Source organism: Opisthocomus hoazin, chromosome 24 (assembly GCF_030867145.1).
Source record: "Opisthocomus hoazin isolate bOpiHoa1 chromosome 24, bOpiHoa1.hap1, whole genome shotgun sequence".
NCBI classification, from domain to species: Eukaryota; Metazoa; Chordata; class Aves; order Opisthocomiformes; family Opisthocomidae; genus Opisthocomus; species Opisthocomus hoazin.
In genome coordinates this window covers 286,978-312,033 of record NC_134437.1, presented here as the reverse complement: position 1 = coordinate 312,033, position 25,056 = coordinate 286,978, and the positions used below count along the sequence as shown (strand labels likewise).

Sequence of the window (25,056 nt, the reverse complement as noted above, 5' to 3'; positions counted from 1 at the left end):
GTGTTGTCTCACAAGCAAAGTTCGACAGACCAAAATTACACCTTTCTTAGCTGTAGTTATTCTGCTGATCGCAGTCCCAGAACGTGGAAGAAGCGCTTTGGAATGGAAGCATTTACCTTGTTAACAGACTTACCAGTTGATATTGGTATGGGAGACAATTTGGATTAATGCACTATTTTGTGTCTCTCAAGTTTTTGTTCTAAACAAGCGCGAAAGCTTTGCCTACAGTATATTTGGTACTAATGTTTTTTAGCCGTTTTCTACTAGCATGTCCTCAGAGTTGGAAAACTGTTATAATAAGACTTCGTATTTTTGGTCAGAAGAACTGCCGTAACTGCATATGCTGTTTTATGTGAAAGGAAAGGTGGTATTTTCTTCAGTGCAAATACGAAGCACAGAAAAACTATACTGTGATTTATTTTCATTTTTCTCTTGTTGCATTATGGTCGTCTTACCGTAAAGGGAGGGAGCACTTTTTAGTGAAAATTCTGGTGTTTAAAACTCCTTATCCTGTTGTGTAAGCTTTCTGCACTCCTGAAATAATAAAAACTATGAAGTGCATCATTAGGATTAAAGCACAGAAGCCACTGGATAAAAGCAAGTAACTCTTGCCAAATGCGTTCCTTTTCCAGATATGTACCAAATGTGTTCGCTGCAAGAGCTGTGGATCCACAACACCAGGCAAAGGGTGGGACGCGCAGTGGTCTCATGACTTCTCGCTGTGTCATGATTGTGCCAAACTCTTTGCGAAAGGTACATAAAGTTGTGATTCTTTACAGCAGGAGCCTCTTCAGATGCTCGGTTTTGAATTAGCGTCAGTGTAGAGTGAAGAGAGGGCCTGCAGGGCAGGTGAGCTTGCCACGGTGCAGAGTGAAAGCGGGTGTTGGGGCCAGGCATGGGAGCGCGTGTAATAGTTTCCGTAGGAAAGCCAGGTTCTGGGATTTTTACAGTGGCTGCCAAAAGTCACTGCTGGTTTATTGTCAGAGTTTGAGGCTTCCAGAATCCAAACACTGTACCATATAATGCAATTATTACACACCTGTTGGCCCAGGGTTTTCAGTAGCGGTTGAGAAAAACGTTTGAAAGGGCTCCTGACTTAAAAGCAACAAAATTGCTATTGTGAAGTGGCCGTTCCTCCTTGTGTTACTGTACGCGACGCCTCTGAATCTAGGAGGGGCACGCTGGGGAGAAATCTCAGGATAGAAAATACTGACTATTCCACCTAATCTCTTGCCTGTATGTCATCTTTGCCCTTTCGTTTTACTCTGTAAAGCTAGCTGCACGCAGTATTTTGTTAGTCTCACCAGCCCCAAAGGATGGGTACCCAGTAACGGAATTCTAGAGTAGTCGGTGGTCTGCCAAGCAGGTTATTTTTGCCGCTGTTGTTTGCAGTGTTGTAAAAGTAGATGTAACTGTATTGGCAGCTTACTGGTGGGGGTTGTCAGAGAGCTGCTCTCTTAGCACCCTAGGAAGGAGCCACCTAGCCCTTAAGGTGTGTGTGGCACCTGAACTTCTGCTAAAAATCACATCTTGTTTGCAGGAAATTTTTGTCCTCTCTGCGACAAATGCTATGATGATGACGACTACGAGAGCAAGATGATGCAGTGTGGGAAATGCGACCGCTGGGTCCACTCCAAATGCGAAAACCTTTCTGGTAAGGCAAATCCTTATCTCCTCGGTACTTAAAAACATGGGGCAAGGAGTAGACCAAGGCAATCCAGTTCTGGACCTTTCTGCTAGAGTGTTATGTTAAGACCCTCGCCTGTTGTGACCTACCTGAAAAGTACCTGTAGAATGGCTACAGCTAAACCAGTACCCATGTCAGTGACGTCCTGAAAGCTTAGGAACTTGCCTCAAATGCAGTATCGCTCAGTCAGTTGCACGAGATGCGTTTGTTATGCGACAAGTGTTTCACTTTGACACTAAGTGCAGAGTAGGGGTTTTTCCCTATATCCATCCTTCAGTAAAGTAGTTCAGATTGTGTTTTTTTGCTTTTGTTTTTTTTTTGTCTCCAGATGAAATGTATGAGATACTCTCTAACTTGCCTGAGAGTGTAGCATACACCTGCATCAACTGTACGGAGCAGCATCCTGCAGAGTGGCGTCTGGCACTGGAAAAGGAGCTGCAGGTTTCCCTAAAGCAGGTTTTAACAGCACTGTTGAATTCTAGAACTACTAGCCACTTGCTGCGGTATCGACAGGTAAGCTGGAGCCTCGCGTCCCCTTAGTACAGTCTGGCTTGAAGCATTGCCTGGCATTCCGTTGAATTCTGGTATAGCTGTGCATCTTACTGCAGAAGGGTCTTTATCGTACTTGGAACAAAGTGTACTGTGATTTTTCTTTTCTTTCTTTTGTTCATTTCTACGGAAAGAAAGAAGTGGGTATCTATGATGCGACTTGTGAGGCTTAAAGGAAAAATAGGGTAAAGTTCTTCAAGGACTGGGAGGATTTAGCTCCGTGATGGTGAAGGTGCTTTTTTGACAGAAGAACATGATCTTAGTCTTGAATTATATATTCAGAAAGAAGACTTCTGAAAAATTAGCTCGATATTTAGAGCTGATCACTCTGCTCTGCTGCGCGCCTTACAGGTTAGCAGCAGAAAGCTGGTTAAGATCTTTTCATTTCTGTCCCTACGTTTTGGACAGGAATTCAGAACCTGAGTCTCCTTTCTTTCATGCTAGCGAGAATCTCTGGGCCAATAAATGTGTGTGGGAGTGTGTCATGAGTAGCAGCTGCACTTCAGTAGCCAACGTCCCTCTGTCTGGTTGCTGATGTCAACAGGCAGCAAAACCGCCTGATTTAAATCCCGAGACAGAAGAGAGTATCCCATCCAGAAGCTCTCCTGAAGGTCCCGATCCTCCCGTCCTAACAGAAGTCAGTAAACAGGAGGAGCAGCAACCTCTGGATCTGGAAGGAGTGAAAAGAAAGATGGATCAAGGAGGATACACTTCTGTGGTATGTCAGAGTTTTAGTGTTCCACTCTAATAATAGGTCCCGTGAATTGCTTGATGAGCCGTGGTGTATAGAGCTGAGCATGCTTAAACCTTTTCTTTATGAATGAGGAAACAGGTTAACGTGGTGCATAAAATAATGCTGGCTGGTGCTGGTATTGATGTTGGCCCAAAGGCGTGTAATTTACACTGTTGGATGGCACGCTTTAACCAGCAGTAGCGATACTTGGTTAAACCCATTTTGGTCTTAGGCAGACTTGTATGTTGATGGCAACAGGACAGGCCATCCTTCGTGTGCAAATTCTAACTGGAGGCCTAGCCAGATAACACTGGTGGTAGTCAGTTCTCTGGAAACTGGTAATTCGTGTGTGGAGGGGTGATCTCTTTAGGGGCCGTTTATACAAAACGCTAACGTTGACCGCATCGGTTTTCTTTGTGGGGAGCAGCCTTTTCCTCCTTTTTCTTTATGGAACCTGTAATCCTGAGGAAGACTGTACACTGCAGAGTACTAGGCAAACATGCTGTTGCCAGATTTTGACCAGATCCTTGTGAGGTAGCGGCTGGTTTAGCCAGTTTAAAATCGGTCAGCAGTCAACTCCTCGTAGAAGGAAGAAGTGAACAGTGACGGGTGTAGCAGTTCTGCCAGCCTGTTTGCAAATGCACAGCGCTGCTTGTGTCTTTACAGTCAAATTCTTTTTCTGCTTTGAAGTCGATGCTCTGGTTCAGTCTTCTGGTCATCCGGATGCTCACTTAGAATCACAGTCATAAAACGGTTTGGGTGGGAAGCGACCTTTAAAGGCCGTCTGGTCCAGCGCCCCTGGAGCGAGCAGGGACATCTTCAACTCGATCAGGTGGCTCAGAGCCCCGTCCAACCTGGCCGGGAATGTTTCTAGGGACAGGGCATCTGCCACCTTGCTGGGCGAGCTGGGCCAGCGTTTCACCACCATCAGTGTAAAATGTTTCTTCCCTATATCCAGTCTAAATCTACCCTCCTTTGGTTTCAAACCATTACTGCTTGCACTATCGCAACAGGCCTGGCTAAAAAGTTTGTCCCCGTCCTTCTTACAAGCCCCCTTTAAGTACTGAAGGGCTGCAATCGGGTCTCCCCGGAGCCTTCTCTTCTCCGGACTGAACGATCTCCAACTTGATGCCTTGAAAAGTTGGTGGATGGTGTAGCTGTACGGGATACAATCCTGTTAATGTAAAATTTTGTGGCTTTCTTGTAGCTGGATTTTAGTGATGATATCGTGAAGATAATTCAAGCAGCCATTAATTCCGATGGAGGGCAGCCGGAAGTTAAGAAAGCCAATAGCATGGTCAAGTCCTTCTTTATTCGGGTGAGCTGGACTGCGATTATTTTGAAATGCGCTTGATATCATATGACTGCTTGTTGCTGTTGGAACCCAAAGGGTCTGTCATGCTTACCCTTGCTTGGGTATTTCCAGGAATAAAATAATATGTTGTCAGACTTGTTGATGTTAATGCAATCTTACTAGTTGTGCATTTACAGTAGATCTTGGCTGAATGTCTTTGAATTTTTTGATGTGTTGTGTAACACTTCTAATGGAGCGTTGTATTCCTTCAGCAAATGGAGCGAGTTTTTCCATGGTTCAGTGTAAAAAAGTCCAGATTTTGGGAGCCAAATAAAGTAACAAGCAAGTAAGTAATTGTACTGTGTCCGACTGCGACACCCTGCAGTTTGCCAGCTGTCCAAGCAAAAAGTGTCAAGAGAGCCTGTTTGTGGGGTTGGGTTTTCCTTTTCTGTGCTTCCCCCACCCCCACCCCCCCAAGAAGTTAAACAGCAATCTGATTCCCAGGTTTTGTATACACTTCCTTGTTCTAAAGCAGAGTAACCAAAAACATGGTTTAGAATTAGGTATATTGTGTGCTGGCTTGTCAGTCCCGTCCTTCCTTCCCCCTCCTGCTCTTCACCCCCGTTTGGTGTGGCCCTCCTTCTGCATCTATTACCTTGAAAAGAAACAGCCACATCGCACACCTTAAAATGTGAGTGACCGGTCATAGTCTGTTGAGAGCGTGTGTGGACTGCAAGTAATTAGATGGGTGGTTATTGTATACTGAATGTCAGTAGCGCTGGTGGATGGGGCGTGGGTCCTCTGGTGCAGTCAGGTCTGACAGCTGACTCCCTGTTGTGTTTCAGCAGTGGTATGTTGCCGAATGCAGTGCTGCCCCCTTCGCTTGACCATAATTATGCTCAGTGGCAGGAGCGTGAAGAGAACAACCGCACCGAACAGCCCCCTCTGATGAAGAAAATCATTCCAGCTCCAAAACCCAAAGCGCCGGGAGAGCCAGATTCACCAACTCCTCTACATCCTCCTACACCACCCATCTCTAGTAAGAAAACAGGTTGCAGCGCTATTGGTTCCAAACCCAGAGTGCTTCGTTCCGAACCTCCTAGTAGTAAAGAGAGGGCGGTATTAGTTCTGTATGCGACTGAAGAACTTTGGAGACCTCTCTGACCTGAAGTCGTTCAGAGGGTGTTACATACGAGGTGTTTCCGAGCTGAGCTTGGGCCCGGAAATACGTTTGCACGTGCCTCTCTTCCCCCAGGACAAGGGCCGTGCGAAGGCCGATGTGTGCTTTTCCTTGCTTTACAAGCTGGCTGTTGAAAGCTCTGGGCTGCTGTTTGGCTCTTCTGCCCTGTTCACTTACTGACAGTCTTTCCAGATGAATTTTTGCCTGCCTGACTTTCAAGAACAGTGTTCTCTCTTTTAACCCTAAGGCTCTGACAGAAGCAGAGAGGATAGTCCTGAGCTTCACCCGCCTCCGGACGTGGAAGACAATAGGCAGTGCGCGTTGTGCCTGAAGTACGGTGATGACAGTGCTAATGTGAGTGTCTGGCGTGTGCCCGTTTTCGTAGCGGCTGGTTTAAGCAGTACGGTAGATTTGGTACTGAGGATAGGCTGCGTGCCTTTTGCGCGTTGTTGTGTCTCGTGGAATGTTTGAAATCAATGTTTCCTTCCGTTCTTCAGGATGCTGGACGTCTTCTCTATATTGGCCAAAATGAATGGACACACGTGAACTGTGCTTTATGGTCAGCAGAAGTATTTGAAGATGACGACGGTTCTTTGAAAAACGTGCACATGGCTGTGATCAGGGGAAAGCAGCTGGTGGGTATAAGTCAAGAATATTCTGTTAAACTTTGCGCTGATTGGCACAGAACCGAGACAGGAACCCGGCTAAAAGGTTCCTCTGTGTGTTTTTTCTGCTCTACCCTCTCCTTGCTTTTTTTATTTTAACGCTATATATAATACAACGGACTGAAGATAATTTGAAAATTTATTTTATCCTTGCTCGGTTCAAAAACATTGTGGAGACCAGAAGGAACTTGTTGCGGGAGAATTGGAGTCATTTTTCTCAGAAGGTCTGCAGTTGCCAGTGCTATACCGTAAGCAGTTGATGCGATACCTGTAGTCATGACCTGTTTTTAAAAACAGTATGGAATATCTAAAGCGCAGCCAAATGCTGTGTTAGAGCCCAACACCTGTGTCTCTGGTACGAGGACTTAACAGATCTTCTGTTGCAGTCCAAACTGATGACAGCAGAGGAACGCAAAGGAGAGAGAGCAAGCCTGTACCTTGTATTTTGACCTAGGTTGAACTTTATATGTGTGTAAAAGAAATAAAGATTGAAAGCAAGTGTTGTGCAGTTCAGGGTGTTGATCAAGGAGCGTTTCCACGTTTGAGTATAGGTGAAGGACCTTGACATCTAGCTTGTGCATAGCAACTCTGTTGAATACTGCAAAAAGCATGGCGGTGGTGTCTTTTTTCCTCAACTCCCGAGCAGTGTTAGAAAGTGAAGCAATCTTCCTGTTGTGAACTGGTTGTTGCTTACTTCCCAGAAGAACTAAATGCTGGAAGCGTGACTAGAAATTAGTTTGTCCAAATTTTGTTTTAATACTGCTTCATTTGGTCCTAAATATTTATTAGAAGCAGTGGAATAGGACAGCTCTTAGCCAGTAGTAAGCCACTCACGTGCGAAGTACTCTGTGTGGGAGAAATAGTTGACACGTTAATCGACGATGCTTGCAAAGATGACACTTGGATGTGGTGTGCAAGCAAGAAAGTCTGAGGCCTGGAGGAACCAGTCTGGAAATGCAAAAGTTGTTCTGTGTGAGGGATCCTGCTTGCTCTCACCTCCTCCTCCACGTCTCGCTCGTGCATGTGAGTCACGTAGTGAGATGTTACAGCAATGAAGTGGGAGGTCAGGCCTTACTCTAAACTTCTGTCTATGCCGAAAAAAACAGCTGACGACAGTAATGGTAGCCTGGTTTTAGAAGGGATGAATGTTTAACTTTTTTTTTTTTTTCTTTTGTAGCGATGTGAGTTCTGCCAGAAGTCTGGTGCCACAGTAGGCTGCTGCCTCACTTCCTGTACAAGTAACTATCATTTTATGTGCTCGCGAGCCAAGAACTGCGTCTTTCTGGACGATAAGAAAGTTTACTGCCAGAGACATCGTGACTTGATAAAAGGAGAGGTGAGATTCTGCTTTCACCCCCTGCCTTGTCTAAAGGCGGGGTTAGCCTGTAACTATGAGCACTTTTTAGAAGTTAATATTGAATGCGTTCCTTACGAACGTGGGCCGGACCGCAGCGCGGTTAAAAAGAAGTCAGCGATACGCCTGGCATGGAAGTTTGGCAAGTGGTACTACAAGACAGTTCGAAAACCAAAAGACCAAACTGAGGATGGAGTTAAGACAGACTGCGTAGCATCCACACACGTGGTGGTTCCTTTAAATTTACTGAGTAGTCTTGTGGATTCTTGTTCCAGGTGGTTCCTGAGAATGGGTTTGAAGTTCTTAGGAGAGTTTTTGTGGACTTTGAAGGGATCAGTCTGAGAAGAAAATTTCTTAGTGGCTTGGAACCAGAGAACATCCACATGATGATTGGTAAGATCTAGTCTCTGGACACTCGATCTGCCTTTGGTGCTGGAATCTGGTTCACAGAACTTTTGTGTTCCTCTTTCTGCTCAGGTTCAATGACGATAGACTGTTTAGGAATTCTGAATGACCTCTCAGACTGTGAAGATAAGTTGTTTCCCATCGGCTATCAGTGAGTATAAGCTGTTTTGTGATTAGATGTCTTTTAATACGTTAGATGCCAAACCAGCGCTGAAGCAACATGTGATAAAATTGACCGTAGCTTTCATACGCTGTTTGGGAATCTTGTGATTAAGCTGAGGTGTGCAGCATGTTGCGCTAGGAAGCCTTTGTCCCACTGTAATTTTGAGAAACTGAAAATTTAAAATAGGCAGTGCTGAGGTTTACTCGACTGTTGGGTGAATTGTTTCGTGTTTGAATTATCTTCCAGGTGCTCCAGGGTGTACTGGAGCACAACAGATGCCAGGAAGCGCTGTGTGTATACCTGCAAGATCATGGAGTGCCGACCTCCAGTCATAGAACCTGACATCAACAGCACTGTAGAGCATGACGATAACAGAACGATTGCCCATAGCCCGGTTCCCCTTACAGGTAATCTTTTAAGGACTTTCTAAAGGTATATTCTCTACATGTTTTTGCTGTAGGATGTCCTTACCAGAAAGCTAGGCAGTGGCTAGGACCTGTGACTCTTAGAACCGTTTTGGACTGGAATCCACTTCAGGTTTCCAGATTATGTTACAGCATCATAAGGCTTTTACGAAAAGAAGAAAAAAAAAAAAAGTCAGCTAAGCTCCTGATTGCGCTGGTAACTTTGCAAACTTGGGCCAAATGAAAACTACTGCTGGGAGGCTTCCTAGTCTACAGATCCAAGATTTTTCTAGTGATCAAGCTGTGGAGGATTTTGAAAACTCCTACAGTAGCTGTCAATGTAGAATCTGAAAGGTTTTTAATTCAGGGTTACTGTATTGCTGCAAGTATTTGAAAGTGTCCTTAGGAGAAGAAATCAGACATTATCTGATGGCAAGGAAGCAGTAGTCTTTGTCTTTATTTAACAAAAATTCTGATTGTTCCTTAAGTGAAACCTGATAGCAGTATGTTCTTTATTAGATCATAGCTTTTAGGATTCCGTGATGGCTTATGCTGTTGTTTCTCTTTCATACAACAACAGAAACTCTACCTAAAGACAGCCGAAATACACCTGAAATTGTGAACCCACCATCACCAGACCGCCCCTTGCATTCTCAGACCTCTAGTTCCTGTTACTATCCAGTGGTCTCAAAGGGTCCCAGGATCAGGATGCCAGGTTATCCATCCACACAGAGGTCTCCTGGCTCTAGGCCGTTACCCTCTGCAGGTATTTCAAGTGCTCTTGAATTTGCATTTTGGTTTTTGGAGAGGGTTTTTATGTTTGTTTTGGGAATATTTTTGGTTTGGTTTGTGTCTTTTTTGGCTTCGTTCAGAATGTGGTGTTTGGGTTTCTGGTTCTACAGAAAATAGCGAAATAGCCGTAGATTTGAGGGAATGAACGTTCTGAAAATATACAATAGAGATGGCCTGTCAAGAAACGTACAACTGAAACAAAAATTTCCCTGGGATGAAGAAAGCAGTGTTGGGGCAATATAACAGCAGTAATACAGAAGAGCTGTAACAGAAGTTAGGGACTTAATCATCTCAGTCGGTATTTTTCCAGAGAGAATGGGAAACCTGGTATTGTAATTCAGCTATTACTTCTGTATGAATGAGTCATCAGTTTGAAACAAAACGTGTTGAAAATTCCCACCCGAGCTGAGATACAGAACCCCGAGGTACAAACTTGCCAACTCTACGTGGCAAACACTGATCAATAGTATCAGATTTTTAGTACCTATCTCGAGCATCGTCATTAAGGTAATGGTATTTGGCTGAAAGGTTTTGCAGGTTTTTAATTTCTGGTGTTTTGCGTGAAGGAAGTGGGGATGCATTGATTGTGAAGGTTTCGGATCGCTTGACAGTCTTGCTGGCCTTATTTTCTCAGGAAGTCCTACCCCAGTGACCCATGAAATAGTGACAGTAGGAGATCCTTTACTATCCTCTGGACTGAAGAGCATCGGTTCTAGGAGACATAGCACCTCCTCTTTGTCACAACAGCATTCAAAGCTCCGGATGACTTCCCCGACGCGAGCCGGGAACACTTATTCCAGGCACAGCGTATCTTCCGCTTCCAGCCTGGGGTCCTCTTCAGAACAGGAACTGAGCGTCAGAAGTACCGACCACTTTGTGGGATCAGCGAATGCGGGCACTCCAAGCGCTCCAGTTCAAAGCTGCTCCACCAGTTCAGGCTCCCAGAAGACAGCGGCTACAAGTGGAAGTAAAACTTACCAGCTGGAGGCATCTCAGTCTGCAGAAGGAAAACATTCTAGCAGTCCAGATTTGATAGCCAAAGGTGCGCCTTCTAAGGGAGAGAAGGTGAAAACGCTGACCTCAAAGGACCCAGATTATTCAGCTCATAGTTTTGCTTCTGGAGGAAACTCCAAAATGTCCACTCAGCCAACCAGTTCATCGGGCGCAGAAGTGAATGTTAAAATAGCTACCTTTCAGGACTGTTCAGGGTCATTTTCTTCCAAAGAAGCAATATCCTTTCCACCTTTGCATCAGAGAGGCCCAAGGAGAGACAGAGATCAGCACGTGGAACCTGTACAGCCAGAGAAGACGAGTGTGGTTGACGAGATGGATGTGAAGACCTTGAAGTCTGCTGGAGTAAACAGCAGGTCTCCCGCAGCAAGCGAGCAGGTAGTTTCTGCCACGAGAGACAGGCGTCAGAAGGGGAAGAAGTTAGTGAAAGATAGTTTTAAAGAGAAGCATTCCCTGAAATCTCTTACAGATTCAAGTCAAGCAATAGGCGGTGATGAAGGCAACCTGAAACCAGAATTTGGAAGTCAGGGTTTGGCAACTGAGCAAATTAGCCAGAGGTTATGTAATAATATTCCTGCTGAAAAAGCTGGCGAGAAGTCTCCACCTTCACAAGGGCCATCAAAAGGTTCTGCAATGCAGATCGAAGCGGCCTCTAAGGAATCGCAGGCACCTAGGAAACGCACCGTTAAAGTCACTCTGACTCCTCTCAAGATGGAAAGCGAAAACCAGTCGAAAAACGCACAGCAGGAAAGCGATGCTGAGCCCCAGTCTGCAGGAGCAGAACTGGCCACTTTGGCAGAGCCCTCCTCAACCTCAGAAAGCCCAGAAGATAACCCCGTAGTTCAGGGAAGTCCAAACGAAGCGCCTGCACAGGAATCTCAAAATAATGCATATGAAAATTTGCCCGTTCAAGATAACAACTTGATGCTCCAGGATGGAACTAAAGCTCAAGAAGAAGGCTCGTACAAGCGGAGGTATCCGCGGAGAAGTGCTCGGGCCAGATCCAATATGTTCTTTGGATTGACTCCTCTGTATGGCGTGAGGTCTTACGGAGAGGAAGACATTCCCTTCTACAGTAACTCGACCGGGAAGAAGCGAGGGAAGCGATCCGCAGAAGGACAAGTGGATGGCGCGGATGACTTGAGCACATCAGACGAAGACGACTTGTACTACTACAATTTCACCAGAACGGTGGTTTCCTCGAACACGGAGGAGAGGCTTGCGTCCCACAGCTTGTTCAGGGAGGAGGAGCAGTGCGATCTTCCAAAAATCTCACAGCTGGATGGCGTGGATGATGGAACTGAAAGCGATACGAGTGTCACGGCAACAACAAGAAAAGTCAGTCAAGTAACTAAGAGGAGCGGTAAAGAAAACGGAACAGAGAACTTGAAGCTAGATAGAACGGAAGAAGCCGGAGAGAAAGTACAAGTCACCAAGAGCTCCACTGTCCACAAAACCGACCCAAAGATGGAGAACTGCCATCCGGTGAGCAGGGTTAAAGCGCAAGGTCAGGATTCGCTGGAAGCTCAGCTGAGCTCGTTGGAAACGGGCCGCAGGGCTCACGCGAGCACGCCTTCTGACAAGAACCTGCTGGACACTTTTAACACAGAGCTTCTGAAATCCGACTCTGACAATAACAACAGCGATGACTGCGGGAACATCCTCCCTTCCGACATCATGGACTTTGTACTAAAAAACACGCCGTCTATGCAGGCGCTGGGGGAGAGTCCGGAGTCCTCATCGTCTGAACTTCTAACGCTCGGAGAAGGTTTAGGTCTCGACAGCAACCGTGGCAAGGATATGGGTTTGTTTGAGGTGTTCTCCCAGCAGCTGCCGACCGCTGAGCCGGTGGATAGCAGTGTCTCTTCCTCCATATCAGCAGAGGAGCAGTTTGAATTGCCGCTGGAGCTGCCGTCCGACCTCTCTGTTCTGACCACTCGCAGCCCTACGGTGCCCAGCCAAAATCACAACCGGCTTGCCGTCATCTCGGAGTCTTCGCTCTCCTCCTCGGGAGAGAGGTCGATGCTTGCCTTGCCTTCCACAGAGTCGGGGGAAAAGAGAGTGACTGTCACAGAAAAATCTGCCTCGGGAGAAGGTGATGCAGCTCTCCTGAGTCCAGGAGTAGACCCGAGCCCCGAAGGACACATGACTCCCGATCACTTCATCCAGGGTCACATTGATGCAGAGCATATAGCCAGCCCGCCCTGCGGCCCTGTCGAGCAAGGGCATGGCGGCAACCAGGACTTAACGAGAAACAGCGGGACTCCGGGTATCCAGGTGCCAGTGTCGCCCACCGTTCCCCTCCAGGGCCAGAAGTACGTGCCAAACTCCACGGACAGTCCCGGCCCCTCACAGATCTCCAATGCTGCAGTGCAGACAACGCCGCCCCACCTCAAGCCAGCCGCGGAAAAGCTTCTGGTGGTCAATCAAAACATGCAGCCGCTGTACGTCCTCCAGACTCTTCCCAACGGCGTTACTCAAAAGATCCAGCTGACGCCTTCTGTTAGTTCTGCGCAGAGCGTAATGGAGACCAACGCTTCGGTGCTGGGGCCCATGGGGAGTGGGCTCACGCTGACCACAGGGTTAAATCCGAGCTTGCCCTCGTCTCAGTCGTTATTCCCTCCCACGAGCAAGGGGCTGCTGCCCATGTCCCATCACCAGCATATACATCCCTTCTCCACAGCCACGCAGACTGGCTTCCCGCCGAACATCAGCAGTCCTTCGCCAGGTCTCCTGATCGGTGTGCAGCCGCCCCCTGATCCTCAGCTCTTGGTATCTGAAGGTAGTCAGAGGACAGACCTTGGTACCACCGCTTCCACGCCAGCTGCTGCCCTAGGCAAGAAACGGCCCATATCTCGTCTGCAGTCACGGAAGAATAAGAAGCTGGCTCCCTCTGGAACCCCTTCGGCTATAGCTCCTCCCGATATGGTCTCCAACATGACCTTAATTAATTTTGCTCCTTCGCAAATCTCCAACCACCCACTGGATTTGGGCGCCATTGCAAATTCGACGTCCCATAGAACCGTCCCCAATATTATCAAAAGGTCCAAGTCTGGGGTCATGTATTTTGAGCAAACGTCTTTGCTCCCACAAAGTGGGACCACTACTGCGGTCGGCACCTCTCCCAGCGTTATCGGACCAGATGCCGGTCATCTCCCGACGGGGCCTGTATCTGGCCTAGCATCGAGTTCCTCAGTGCTGAACGTCGTGTCCATGCAGGCCACGGCAGCCCCTACTACTGGTGGGTCGGTTCCTGGTCACGTCTTGGGACAAAGTTCGGTAACGTTGACTAGTCCTGGATTATTAGGGGACCTCGGTTCCATAAGCAACCTCCTGATCAAAGCTAGTCAGCAAAGCCTCGGTCTGCAGGAGCAGCACATGACTTTACCGCCAAGTTCTGGAATGTTTTCGCAGCTGGGAGCATCCCAAACTCCGTCTACGGCAGCAATGACGGCTGCATCAAGTATATGCGTTCTGCCTTCTTCGCAGACGATGGGCATGACAGTCGCTCCGTCATCTGCTGACCCGGAAGGCTCTTATCAACTTCCACACATGACACAACTCTTAGCCAGCAAAACCGGGGTTGCTTCCTCCCAGCTGGACCTTGGCACCGCTTCGGCAACAACGCAGTTGTCGAGCTTTCCACAGCTGGTTGACGTTCCCAACAGTACCGGACTCGAACAAAACAAGGCTCCCTCGTCGGTGCTGCACGCCAGTTCAGCATCTCCTGGAGGCTCCCCATCGTCTGGTCAGCAGTCTGCCAGTAGCTCCGTGTTGGGTCCCACGAAAATGAAGCCAAAAATCAAACGCATTCAGCCATCGTTGGACAAAGGGAATGGAAAGAAGCACAAAACTTCTCATGCGTGGGCCAGCTCCTCCGAAGCACACGTTCCCGACAGAGGGGCCACTGCTGTACCCCAGGTCTCGGCTACAGGGTAAGAGGAACGTTTGATGTTGCTCATCCCCGATGTTTTGTAACAATATAAGAAAGAGTCTCGCGCTAGCTTTACAGCAGATTTTCCTTTAGAGTGATGGTTTCTAAGGTAAAAATCCCAGCTGCCGACAGAAAGCAAATCTCTCTCAAGGAGTTGGTAGAATTTTTACCTCTGGAAAGGCAAGGGTGAAAAAACGAGGACTTTGAGGATCAGGGTTATGAGGACTTTATTCATAGATGACAGCTCTGGCAAATTAAAGAGTGTTCTAGAGATATCAGTAGAGAAAATGGCACTCAGAGGGGGATGTGTTCTACTCCTTGATGTTGTTAATGTGTGTAAGTGCCCTAGAAGCTTTAATTGTGCTATTAGGAGCATGCTAAGGCACCAGGTGACACACCGTTACGGTGTCGCCTTGGTCATTCTGGATACAGAATTTAAACCAGGTGCCGGTTTCTGTGAGCTTAGTGTCTCTCCAGTGTGCGGTTTATTATTCCTGCCCCTCTTCCCTCCCTTTGGTTCCTACGGACAAGAGGGCCCGGGGAGGAACTGGGAGAACGGGGGGAATCTTGCTCTCCGCTTTGTCAGAACAGCAGAGCGTGCCCTTGTCTCTCGCAGTAGAGGATTGCTTTCCAGACCTGAAATTGAAATGACATTTGAATTGACTCTCTGATATATGGGTCTGCAGAGAGAGGAGGAGTTGCTGGTCTGTGTTTTACACGCAAAACTAGACTGTTTTATCAGTGTATTCCATAGCTGTGTCTTCGTGTCACACTGCCAACAGCCACTGGTTTCTCCAAAGACGCTGCACCGCTGGCTTTCGGTCCTGGCTGCCTGAGAGCAGTTGTTACTACTTCGGCCGTTCCGCCGAGCTGCTGAACCGCTCGTGGCAGCTTCCGGTGGATCTGCCACTGCTTTCCAGTCTTGCTTACGGCACATACGGCCTGGCAGGTATTTTGAACGTTCCTAAATCTTTTTGTTCCAGGACTCCTGTGATGAAGGCAGACGCGCAGGATGCAGCATGCGTAGATCAGCCATCACAGAAAGAATGTGGCCAGTCTGCGGGGTAAGCATTAAACAGACTCTGCCATCGTATTGTGCTCGCTTGAGCTTACGGAAGTTTATACAGAGCATGCGAGAAGTCTTCCTTTGCTAGTTGAAATACCTTGGGAGCTTTCAGTCTGGAATGAGCGGTCGCACTTAGTTGTAATACGGAGCCGTTTTTTAAATTGAGTTGCGTATAGTGGTGGGGAGCGTACTGCTTGCAGAGAACAAGGCTACTCGTGCAGTCTTGGCTGATCATATGTTAGCGTACACCTCGTTACCGAGCAGAGCTGATACAAAGAACAGGTCACGGGCTGCACTGCGTGAGACTGCTACCCGCAGGCTGATAGATGCCTCGGAAATAAACGCTGCTGAGGAGAGTCTCTTTGCTTGTTTCTTTCCAACCGAGCTGATGTTAGAACATTTGATCTGGAGAAGGGTTCTTGTGCCTCTGTCTAGTTCTCAGGTTTTGTAGGTGAGTGTTCAGGGCTGGTGAGGAAAGGAGGTAGGTGGTTAAATATTTTTCTTCATATTCGCTTTCTTCCCTCCCAAGGCAAACGGCGGTCCTCCCAGAATCTCAGTCGACACAGAACCCGACAAACGAGCAAGAAAATGCAGGTATGTCGCTTCTAGAAAAGCATCGGGCCTTGGGATTCTTCAGGACTGGGAAATTAGTACCTTGCAGTTTTGATTTTTGTGTATCTCGTTCTCTTGGGAAAAATCTCAGAGCTAGCAGTAGTCTTGTTGTTCTTCCTTTGAAGGGAGGAAAGGTTTGTTCGCTGTTAATAGATAGCAGACAAATAGTTGGGTCTCTATTTTTAGCTTGTGGCAATTTCAGCACTTAAGATTTCACACTCTTACTACAGTACTGTCTAGGCTTTTTTCTTGGATGGATTTACTGGTCCAAAGGCAGGTTAGTAAGTAATTCTCAGTTGTGGGAAAAACCATCGTTCTACCCAATCTCCATCTTCATGCTGGCTTCTGCCTTTTCTAGGCTCAAAAGCTCTGGAGGAAGAAGAGAGCACTTTCAGCTCCCCCCTTATGTTTTGGCTTCAGCAAGAACAAAAGAGGAAAGAGTGTCTTGGTGAGAAGAAACCAAAGAAAGGTTTGGTTTTTGAGATCTCTAGTGATGATGGTTTTCAAATCTGCGCAGAAAGCATTGAAGGTGAGAACTGTACGGTTTTGGTTGTACTGATTTTAGCTTTCTTTGCTAGAAATAAAATGATGACTTCTGAGGATGTCCTGCTTGCTTTTTTCAGAGATCAAAAAAACCCCTCTTGGTTTACAGCCCTAGAACAATCCTAGCCTCTAACAGTGTCTGGATTCTGTTGATTTGGGGTTTTTCTCAGTAGAATATATTCAGTGGAATGTGTACAGTTTCCCCTTTTTTTTAATCAATTGACCTATGGTGTTGAAGCATATTTTGTCAAGAAATAGTCAGCGTGCATCAGGCAGTAGGGCATCTAGACTTTTCCTCCAGACCATTCACTGAAGATACCTGCTTCTCTTTATGCCAGAGTGATTTTTGGAGAGGATTGGGTCCGAGGACCTTAATTTATGGCCCGTGCAAGGGTGCCCACTTCATGTTCTCCAGTTAGCTTATGTAAATAGGAGCGTTTTGCTGGAAAACAGCACGCTGCCCACGTACATAGAAGTCTCGTGATGGTGTGTTGTCTCACTGGAAACCCGATAAGATGCGGCAAAATCGGAGGCATAGCAGGGCACCCGTTTAGGCAGTCTGCAGCGCCCCGTGCTCGGATACTCTTTCACTGTTCTGTCTTCTGTTTGTGTGACTGCAGATGCCTGGAAGTCACTGACCGACAAAGTTCAGGAAGCCCGTTCTAACGCCCGCCTGAAACAGCTCTCTTTTGCAGGTAATGCCCAGCGCCAAACTGCTTTCTGCTGCGCTTTTGAACGTCTGAGGGCAAGCGGCTCTTTTTGTGAGCGTCCTAGGGTTCAGGGTCTGAAGAGTTTCGGGTTCAGCTGCTGACTGCTTTGTGGAGGATAATTTCTTCCCGATGAAAGGATTCAAAATCCCTACGTGGAATGAAGTAGCTAAGACAGGGCTTCTGTGGGAGTTGCAGGCTGGTGCACAAGTTGTATTTAACGAGCTGCTGTGTCCTCCTGCTCCAAGTCCACATTGTGAGCTGGGGTTTTTGGTTGTGCTGTTTCTTGCTCCAGGCGTGAACGGTTTGAGGATGCTGGGGATTATCCACGACACCGTTGTGTTCCTGATTGAGCAGCTGTATGGAGCAAAGCACTGCCACAACTACAAGTTCAGATTTCATAAGCCGGAGGAGGCCCACGAACCTCCCCTGAATCCGCACGGCTCTGCCAGGGCTGAAGTCCACCTGAGGCAAGTGCGAGCTTTGTCTTTGTTCAGGTTAACGGCCAGGTTGACTCCCTGGCAGGGCGCAGGCGACAAACCTCCCCAGCACTGAAGCTCTCGGTTAAAAAGAAACGTTAGCAGCTTTCTCATGTAAATCAATCGGATGGCATCTTCTGAGTCTGCAGGTTTTTCTGTGCCGTTTTTGCTGACCGTTGCTTTGTTTAACAAAGCTTTCCTGGCCGGTGCTTTTATTCACGGTCCTCAGAAACTGCAGTGTGTCATCCTGATGGGTAGAAGGCTTTAAGAGGACAGACTGGAGGAGGTGTCAAGCAGCGAGCGCGTCAGACTGTTGTGGCAACCACGTGTTTGTTTTCAGACAGTAAAACAGACTGCCTTTCCTCTCTTTAAATTGCAGGAAATCTGCATTTGATATGTTTAATTTCTTGGCTTCGAAACACCGACAGCCACCAGAATACAACCCAAATGACGAGGAAGAGGAAGAAGTACAGCTGAAATCGGCCCGGTAGGTGGCGGGGTTTAACGTTGCAAAGGGGAGAGTGATGCTGCGGTGCGAAAACGAAGAGCTCGGGCTTAGTTACGCCTCGTGCTCTCTGAGGCAGTGTTTAAAACTTGAAAGCTGCCAAGTACTAGCAAAGACAGGGGAGGCTCCTACAACAGCAAGAGAAACCAACAGCTGAGGGTGACCGCTGGGCCGGTCTTCCTTGGAAGGTTTCTTTTCCTTGCTCATGTAAAACAAGCTGGTGGAAATTGGGCAGAAGAGGGAGGAAATGGTCTTTCTTGTATAGAAAACACCGAATTAATTTTGTGTTCTCGTGGGCTGCAGTGTCATGGTGTCTAAGTTATTGTATCTTGGAAAGCGTCCCAGAGAATATGTGGCACGGAGTCTCAAATAAAGGTCACCGCTTAGCAGTGTCTCTTTCTTCTAGGAGAGCGACTAGTATGGATCTGCCAATGCCCATGCGCTTCCGACACTTGAAGAAGACCTCCAAGGAGGCAGTTGGTGTCTACAGGTAGGGTTTTGTTCTGGTGCCTCTCGTCTTACTCTCCCAGAGGTGAAAGGGGAAACCTTCTGGGGAGTCGGACTGCAAAACTGAGGGGGAAAAGCGGGTTTGGGTTTTTTCCCCTCCTCCTTCTCCCCGCCCAAGTTATGTATTTGTGAAGTAGTCCTCAGCGCAAACTGCTTACTCCTCGCTGGCTTACCGTGGTGACTGGTAGCTAAAGCACGCGCTCAGGAGTGGGCAGGAGAGATCTGGCATCGTTCTTGTTGGTGTTAGCTTAGAGAAGAGCAACGACAGCACAGGGATCCTTGTAATGAAGTACCTTGTCTTCTGCAGTGTTGGCTGTCTTGTGTTTCTGAGTTTTGCTTGTGTCATTTGGAATGCCTGCTTATCTTGTTGGTTTTTTGTTGGTTTTTTTTTTAAGGTCTCCCATCCACGGCCGGGGTCTGTTCTGCAAAAGGAACATCGATGCAGGTGAGATGGTGATCGAATATTCAGGCAATGTCATTCGCTCCATCCTCACTGACAAACGAGAGAAATACTACGACAGTAAGGTGAGTTGTGGGCTTGTGCAGAAGTTCTTAAAGAGTTTGGGAGAACTAGACAGTGGCTGTGAAGGTAGGACAGGCTTAGGCCGTGCGAAAGCTGCGTTCGGAACATCATTCCGAACACTGGGGCTGCAGGCTGCTGGGGACATTTCCATTCTTGCCGGAGCTCTAGAGGCGCTTCTTACTTTCCCCGGTGGGCTGGGCAGGGCCTGGGTCCAGTTTTAGCACCGCCGATCCGGCAAGCGCGGGCATGGATGGTTCAGGCGCGAACTCGTGAAGGCAAGTGAAGAGAGGTTGCAGGCACCCGCGAAGACCTGGCTTTGGGTTGCTGTGGTCAGCCAGGCTGTCTGCTAGGGCGGCTCTGTCTTCGCTTCCCCGGCCTCACCCTCCTTCTGTCCTCTGTGCAGGGGATCGGTTGCTACATGTTCCGCATTGACGACTCCGAAGTGGTGGACGCCACCATGCACGGGAATGCGGCCCGCTTCATCAACCACTCCTGCGAGCCCAACTGCTACTCCCGCGTCATCAACATCGATGGCCAGAAACACATCGTCATCTTCGCCATGCGCAAGATCTACCGCGGGGAAGAGCTCACGTACGACTACAAGTTCCCCATTGAAGACGCCAGCAACAAACTGCCCTGTAACTGCGGTGCCAAGAAGTGCCGGAAGTTTTTAAACTAGAACTTCCAGCAGCTGCAGGTGAGCCCTGAAGGGCCTGGGGCGACCCAACGCTTCGAGCGAATCCCTCCCTGGCCGTTCGGACAGGACGGGACGGGACGGGGAGGCCGGAGGCGGGGGTGAAGATCGGCTGGGCTCAGGGACCTGACTGGCGGCTGCGTTTCTCTGTCAGAGTCCACATCTTCATGTCTCGCATGCGCACACTTACCCTTGTGAAAGGCACGGGCGGCTGGAGAAGATCCTCGGCGCGATTATGTTTTTGCCATTGTCATTTCCCCCCACCCCGGTGTTGGTTTCTCAGTGTGGGGCTACTGAGCGGGAGAGGGGAGGGAGGGGAGGCCGGCGCAGGGCCAGGCGCGGGGGAGCGATCGCGGGTCCTGCCCCTTTGTGTCTCTGGGCTCGGAGTGTCCAGCGTGGAGTTGTTCTCCTCCTCGTCCAAGGGCTGTGTCCGAAGTTTGGCAGCGCGGTGCTGGAGTGAGCTTTCCTGCTGGGGAGAGAGGCTGCGCCCCACCGACCGGCTGCCCCGAGGGCTGTGCGTGTGTCTGCGGTTCCTTGGGCTGCGCGTCTGCAAAACACCATCTGGGCGCGGGCTGGCGTGGCGCGGGGCGGCGTGGCGCGGGGCTGCGTCCGGCTCGCCTGGTTCCCCCAAGGGAGGCCGGCGCGGGGACGCGGCACAGGGCAGCCCGCCCCGCACTGGAGAGGGTTTGGCTAGCGCCTTGCTCCGGGAGCCCTGCCCGAGCGCGGGGGAATTCCTGGCATGCTGGGGCAGAGAGAGGGCTTGTGCCGACCCTTATGGCACCGCAGATCTTTGCGAGCGAAGCTTGCTTCCAGCAGCACCCTCCTCTCCGGCTGCGTGGGAGGGAAGCGGTCCTCTCCCGGTCCCCTCTCCGGCAGCTGGCTTCCTCCTCTGCCCGGCGAGCCGAAGGTGCTGCCAGCCACCGTGGAGCTGGTCCGAGGGACAGGCGTCAGGGGAGAGGTAGGGAGCGAGGGTCGGCTCCGGGGCTGGCCGTGTGCCGCCGCGGCGCAGGAGGTGGAAGGGACTCGTGGCGGCTCCGGGGGATCGGCTCGGCTCGGCTCGGCCTCGCCGCAGAGTGCCCTGGGAGCGGGACGCTGTCGGCAGGCGCCTGGCCTGGTCCGTCGGCCGGGCGTAGCCACGTCGCAGAAACGGAGCACGGTTCTCCGTGAAGGCAAGGCCAAACACTAACCAGCCTCGCCGGCGCCATGCGGCACCCGGAGACGCGTGGGGACTCAGCTGGCGATCGGTGCGGCTGAAGTCGCTGTAGCTGAGGAGCCGGGCGTGGTTTAAGCGAATGGAAAGACGCCATCGTCCCGGTTCAGGTAGCGCAAATCCTCCTCCCGTTGGGGTCCGCTCGGCGCCTCTGACGCAAACTCACAGAGGAAGAAGGAAAAGCCCCAAGCCCAGCGAATGACGACATTGGATTTTGCTCTGTTCTGTTTACAGTTTAGTATTTAAGGTTTTATAAATGTAAATATATTTTGTATATTTTTCTATGAGAAGCACTTCATAGGGGAAAGCACTTATGACGAGGCTTTTTAAACAGTGGTATTATCCTAATTTAAGAGAATCTCTTTTTAATGATTTTTTTTTATTTTCATAGGACGGTTATAGGAAATACCTGGCTGGACACAGTCTGATCCTTTCTCCAGTGAGGGGGGGGGTACACTTTATTTTTGTTTTTTACTCTTGTTCTGCCTTTTTGACTCCAGTAACTGTCTCCAGGAGGTTTGGCTGGACCTTAGACTTTATTTACCCATCAAGATGGGGGCAGGAGGGGGAATTGCCCAGCTTAGGAGGAGTTTGGCTCTGTCGGGAGAACCGTCCGTGCCCCCGGGTGGGAGGCGCGACTCCGCCTCGCCCCGCGCTGTAGGAAAAGGAAAAACGAGGAAAAGCGAGGGAGGCCCGAGCCTCGGAACTGCATTTGGTGGGAGGCCGGTCCGGGGCACACGCCTCGTCCCGCAGCCTCTCGCGGGCAGAGGAGTTTTTCTGTGGAGAGGGGAATGCGGGAAGCGCCCTCGCCTCTGCAGGCCATCCCTGGGGGTAGACGGGGGCCGTTGTGGGGGGTGGTGGGCTGCCGGGCTGCTCTGAAATGGCATCGGAAGGGGACGGGAGCGCCTGCTGACTCCCCAGTGCTCGCGGCCGGGCGCCCCGAACCCGCACCTTTCGGGCCCCGGCACCTCTTCCTCTGACCTGAGAACGAAACGCGGCGCTCGGGAGGGTCGGAAGCCGCCAGTTTCCTTTCGTTGTTGCACTGTGTGGTGGTTACGTGGCGATACCTGTTGAGAGAAGAGTCCGATTGACGCTGCATTTGTTACTGAGATGATTTGATGCACTGACAGTTTGGGAACGCACATACCTGGAGGAGGCCGCGGAGCGCGTGCGCGGGGGACCTCGGCCCTGTGTCCGCGGGCACGGCAGCGCCCGGTCCTTCCCCGGCCCCATTGCTGACAGCCGCGCTGGGACAGCCCTCGCCTGGGCGAAGCCCGGGAGCTCCCGGGGCGGCTCGGCTCCCCGGCGCGGTCTCTCGCCCACGCTGCTGCCGTGGCCCGAGGACGGAGGACGAGCAGTGTCTCCGTGGCCAGCGGATCCCTCCGTCCGCGGGGGGAGGCCCCGGCTGGGCGCGCTGCCCCGAGCCACCCCGCCGAGGGCAGAGTGGGGAGGAGGGCCGGGCTGGGCTGGAGGAGTGGGGTGCCGCGGCGGCCCCCCGAGAACCACGCGCCGGGCACCGCGCGTCCGCTCTGCTGCTATACCCGGCGCGGCTGCCTCGGCGGGAGCCGCTGTGGCCAGTGGAACTGTCTGTACCCCGGACGCTGCGCCGCGCCCCGCGGCGAGCCCGGGCCTTCGGGGCGAGCGGCGGCGGGGCGAGGAGGAGCCGCGGCACCCAGCACGCGGGCTCGCCAGCGAGTGGGCTCGCCGCCGCTGCTGCCGGCCACCCACCGGCCCCTCGACCCCGTCCTGCCCGGGCTGGCCGTGAGCGCAGCGCAACCTCCCCGTGTATGAATGTATATTTTCTAAGGACTGACGCAGATCGCGGTATCTGAAAATACTAAAAAAAAATACGGAACCTTTGGGCGTTTATTTTTCTTTGTACAAACCGACGTGGGGTTTTTTTTAAAGGAAAAGCGGGTCATTGTAAAGGGCTGGGTATCTTTTCTTTCTGGTTTTCTTTCATTTCAAAGCAATACCAGGTTCTTCAGCGAGACGGTCTTTGTGCAGAATCATGCCATTCAATCCCATACTACTGGTCCACTCTCGACACTCGCAAGGTTTTTTATAACTATAAATACGATATATATAGGAACTAATATAGTAATGCACCGTGTAATGAAGCCTAGTTCAGTATCGGTCCATGGCTTTTAATTCTCTTAACACTATAGATAAGGATTGTGTTACAGTTGCTAACGACGGCCGGGAAGGCCGCGCCGCGCGTTCCCCGCCGGGCGGCAGCTCCCGGGGCGAGGGCTGCCGGGAGCCGGAGCGGGCGGCCCGGCCTCCCCGGCCCTCCTTGTTACCAGTCAGTCCTCGTACAGCTTGGTTTCTCCCTTCCCTTCCTCTCGTTCTGGGTATGGATGTCGGGGTTCCACCTGCATATAGGGAAAAAATGTGCTCTGTGCTTTCCTGGTATCTTTTTAACGAGGTGCAGTAGCTTTGTCTATCAGCCGAGAACTGTACTTGTGGTGTTTCTTTTATTGAACTTAACAGTCTCTTTAGTAAATACAGGTAGGTGAATAATTGTTTCAAAATAAAAAAGAAAAAAAAAAAAGCTCTGCAAAGGCAAGGTTATGTTCTAGAAATACGTTTCTTGACAACTTATCATGTATAACAGATCTCTCTTTTTTTTTTTTTCTTTCTTGTGTTCTTCCAAGCTTCTGGTTGTTTGTTTTTTTTTTTAAAAAAAAGAGGAAACGTGTCTAAAGTACATCAGTGTTAACTCCCTGTCACAGGGAAGAAGGAAATACTTTAATAGTTTAAAAAAATGCTGAAAGCTCTGCAAAAGACTGAATGTAAAAATAAAAAAGTGTACATAGTTGTAAAAAAAAACAAAAAAAAACAAAGGAGTTTTTAAACATGTTTATTTTCTATGCACTTTTTTTTATTTAAGTGATAGTTTAATTAATAAACATGTCAAGTTTATTGCTGCAGAGGGTTGCTCTCGATTTCTTCTTGCGGGTCGAGCAGCCTCTTCCCCGGCATCGCAGGGCCTGCGGGGCCGGTTCGTGCCCCAACTGCGGTGGGTCTGCGGGGCGAGGCGCGGCCGCTGTGCCCCGCTCGCCTCGGGGAGCGACGGCTGCCCCGGTGGGGCAGCGGCCAGGCGGCGGGGCCTCGCGCCCAGGCGGCGATAGGGCGGCGAGGGGCGCAGTGCGGCAGCGGGGTGAACATTAACCTGCCCGAGGCCGGCCGCGGGGTCTCTGCACACAGGGCACCATGGCCACCGCGAATGACAGGGCCGTCCTGCGGAGCATCTTCAACCCCAGCACCCCCTTCGGGGACGTCGCGGGCCTGGACGAGGAGGAGGACGCCCAGGAGGAGGAGGAGGACGCCCAGGAGGAGGAAGGTGAGGGGACGCTGCGTCACGCTCTTGCTCCTCGCGGGGGGCCCTGGCGCCGGCCGAGGGCTCCCCTTTGCTCGCCGCAGGGACGGCCTTCGCGCCGGAGCTGCTGGAGCGGGCCCGGGCCCTGGAGCTGCAGGGGGTGTCAGCCGCCGAGGCGGGCGACGTGAGCGCGGCCCTGGAGCGGTTCAGCGAGGCCGTGCGGCTGCTGCCCCAGCGCGCCTCGGCCTACAACAACCGGGCGCAGGCCCTGCGGCTGCGGGGGGACGTGGAAGGTGAGTGGCACGGGCACCCCCGGCCCTGCGGGACCCCCGGCCCTGTGGCACCCCCGCCCCACACCGCCCCTCTCTCTCCCCGGCCAGGCGCCCTGCGGGACCTGGACGCCGCCATCAGCCTGAGCTGGGGCCGCGGCCGCGCCGCCCGGCAGAGCCTGGTGCAGCGCGGGCTGCTCCGCCGGCTGCAGGGCCGGGACGAGGAGGCCCGGCGGGACTGGGAGCGGGCGGCGCGGCTGGGCAGCGGCTTCGCCCGGCGGCAGCTGGCGCTGCTCAACCCCTACGCCGCGCTCTGCAACCGGGCGCTGGCCGAGATGATGGGCCGCCTGCGCGGCCCCGCGCCGAGTGAGCTGGCCCCGCTCCCCCAATAAAAAGCGCTGCCTCCCCGCCGCTCCGGCTCCGCTCGCTACGGGGAACCGGGGGAGGA

The 25,056-nt window shown here is 50.8% G+C and overlaps 2 protein-coding genes across 3 annotated transcripts in view; both read left to right on the top strand.

Annotated features, from left to right (window-relative positions):
- Positions 1-22,132, top strand: part of KMT2A (lysine methyltransferase 2A) — a 45,715-nt gene extending 23,583 nt beyond the window's left edge. For both annotated transcript variants that reach the window (XM_075442513.1, XM_075442514.1), the window contains 24 exons: positions 633-753; positions 1,541-1,654; positions 2,016-2,200; positions 2,781-2,954; positions 4,177-4,287; positions 4,536-4,609; positions 5,109-5,302; positions 5,691-5,797; positions 5,941-6,078; positions 7,286-7,444; positions 7,738-7,855; positions 7,940-8,018; positions 8,277-8,437; positions 9,015-9,200; positions 9,861-14,172; positions 15,155-15,235; positions 15,767-15,831; positions 16,208-16,378; positions 17,013-17,087; positions 17,395-17,569; positions 17,958-18,065; positions 18,490-18,573; positions 18,986-19,115; positions 19,517-22,132. In XM_075442513.1, the coding sequence (XP_075298628.1) occupies positions 633-753; positions 1,541-1,654; positions 2,016-2,200; positions 2,781-2,954; positions 4,177-4,287; positions 4,536-4,609; positions 5,109-5,302; positions 5,691-5,797; positions 5,941-6,078; positions 7,286-7,444; positions 7,738-7,855; positions 7,940-8,018; positions 8,277-8,437; positions 9,015-9,200; positions 9,861-14,172; positions 15,155-15,235; positions 15,767-15,831; positions 16,208-16,378; positions 17,013-17,087; positions 17,395-17,569; positions 17,958-18,065; positions 18,490-18,573; positions 18,986-19,115; positions 19,517-19,792 (7,398 nt within the window). In that variant the 3' untranslated portion in view covers positions 19,793-22,132. The remainder of the gene's footprint in view (positions 1-632; positions 754-1,540; positions 1,655-2,015; positions 2,201-2,780; positions 2,955-4,176; positions 4,288-4,535; positions 4,610-5,108; positions 5,303-5,690; positions 5,798-5,940; positions 6,079-7,285; positions 7,445-7,737; positions 7,856-7,939; positions 8,019-8,276; positions 8,438-9,014; positions 9,201-9,860; positions 14,173-15,154; positions 15,236-15,766; positions 15,832-16,207; positions 16,379-17,012; positions 17,088-17,394; positions 17,570-17,957; positions 18,066-18,489; positions 18,574-18,985; positions 19,116-19,516) is intronic.
- A 2,045-nt stretch (positions 22,133-24,177) lies between these two features.
- Positions 24,178-25,019, top strand: TTC36 (tetratricopeptide repeat domain 36). The gene is made up of 3 exons (XM_075442517.1): positions 24,178-24,363; positions 24,444-24,632; positions 24,720-25,019. The coding sequence occupies exons 1-3, from the start codon at positions 24,234-24,236 to the stop codon at positions 24,998-25,000; spliced, it is 600 nt and encodes a 199-aa protein (XP_075298632.1). The 5' UTR covers positions 24,178-24,233; the 3' UTR covers positions 25,001-25,019.
- Positions 25,020-25,056: the final 37 nt, after the last annotated feature.

What these genes read in the sequence shown, in the direction of transcription:
- TTC36 (XM_075442517.1), top strand. Translation starts at nt 24,234, where the DNA reads ATGGCCACCGCGAATGACAGGGCCGTCCTGCGGAGCATCTTCAACCCC. An exon ending in GGACGCCCAGGAGGAGGAAG is followed by an intron (nt 24,364 to 24,443) that starts GTGAGGGGACGC and finishes TGCTCGCCGCAG; the next exon opens with GGACGGCCTTCGCGCCGGAG. An exon ending in GCTGCGGGGGGACGTGGAAG is followed by an intron (nt 24,633 to 24,719) that starts GTGAGTGGCACG and finishes CTCCCCGGCCAG; the next exon opens with GCGCCCTGCGGGACCTGGAC.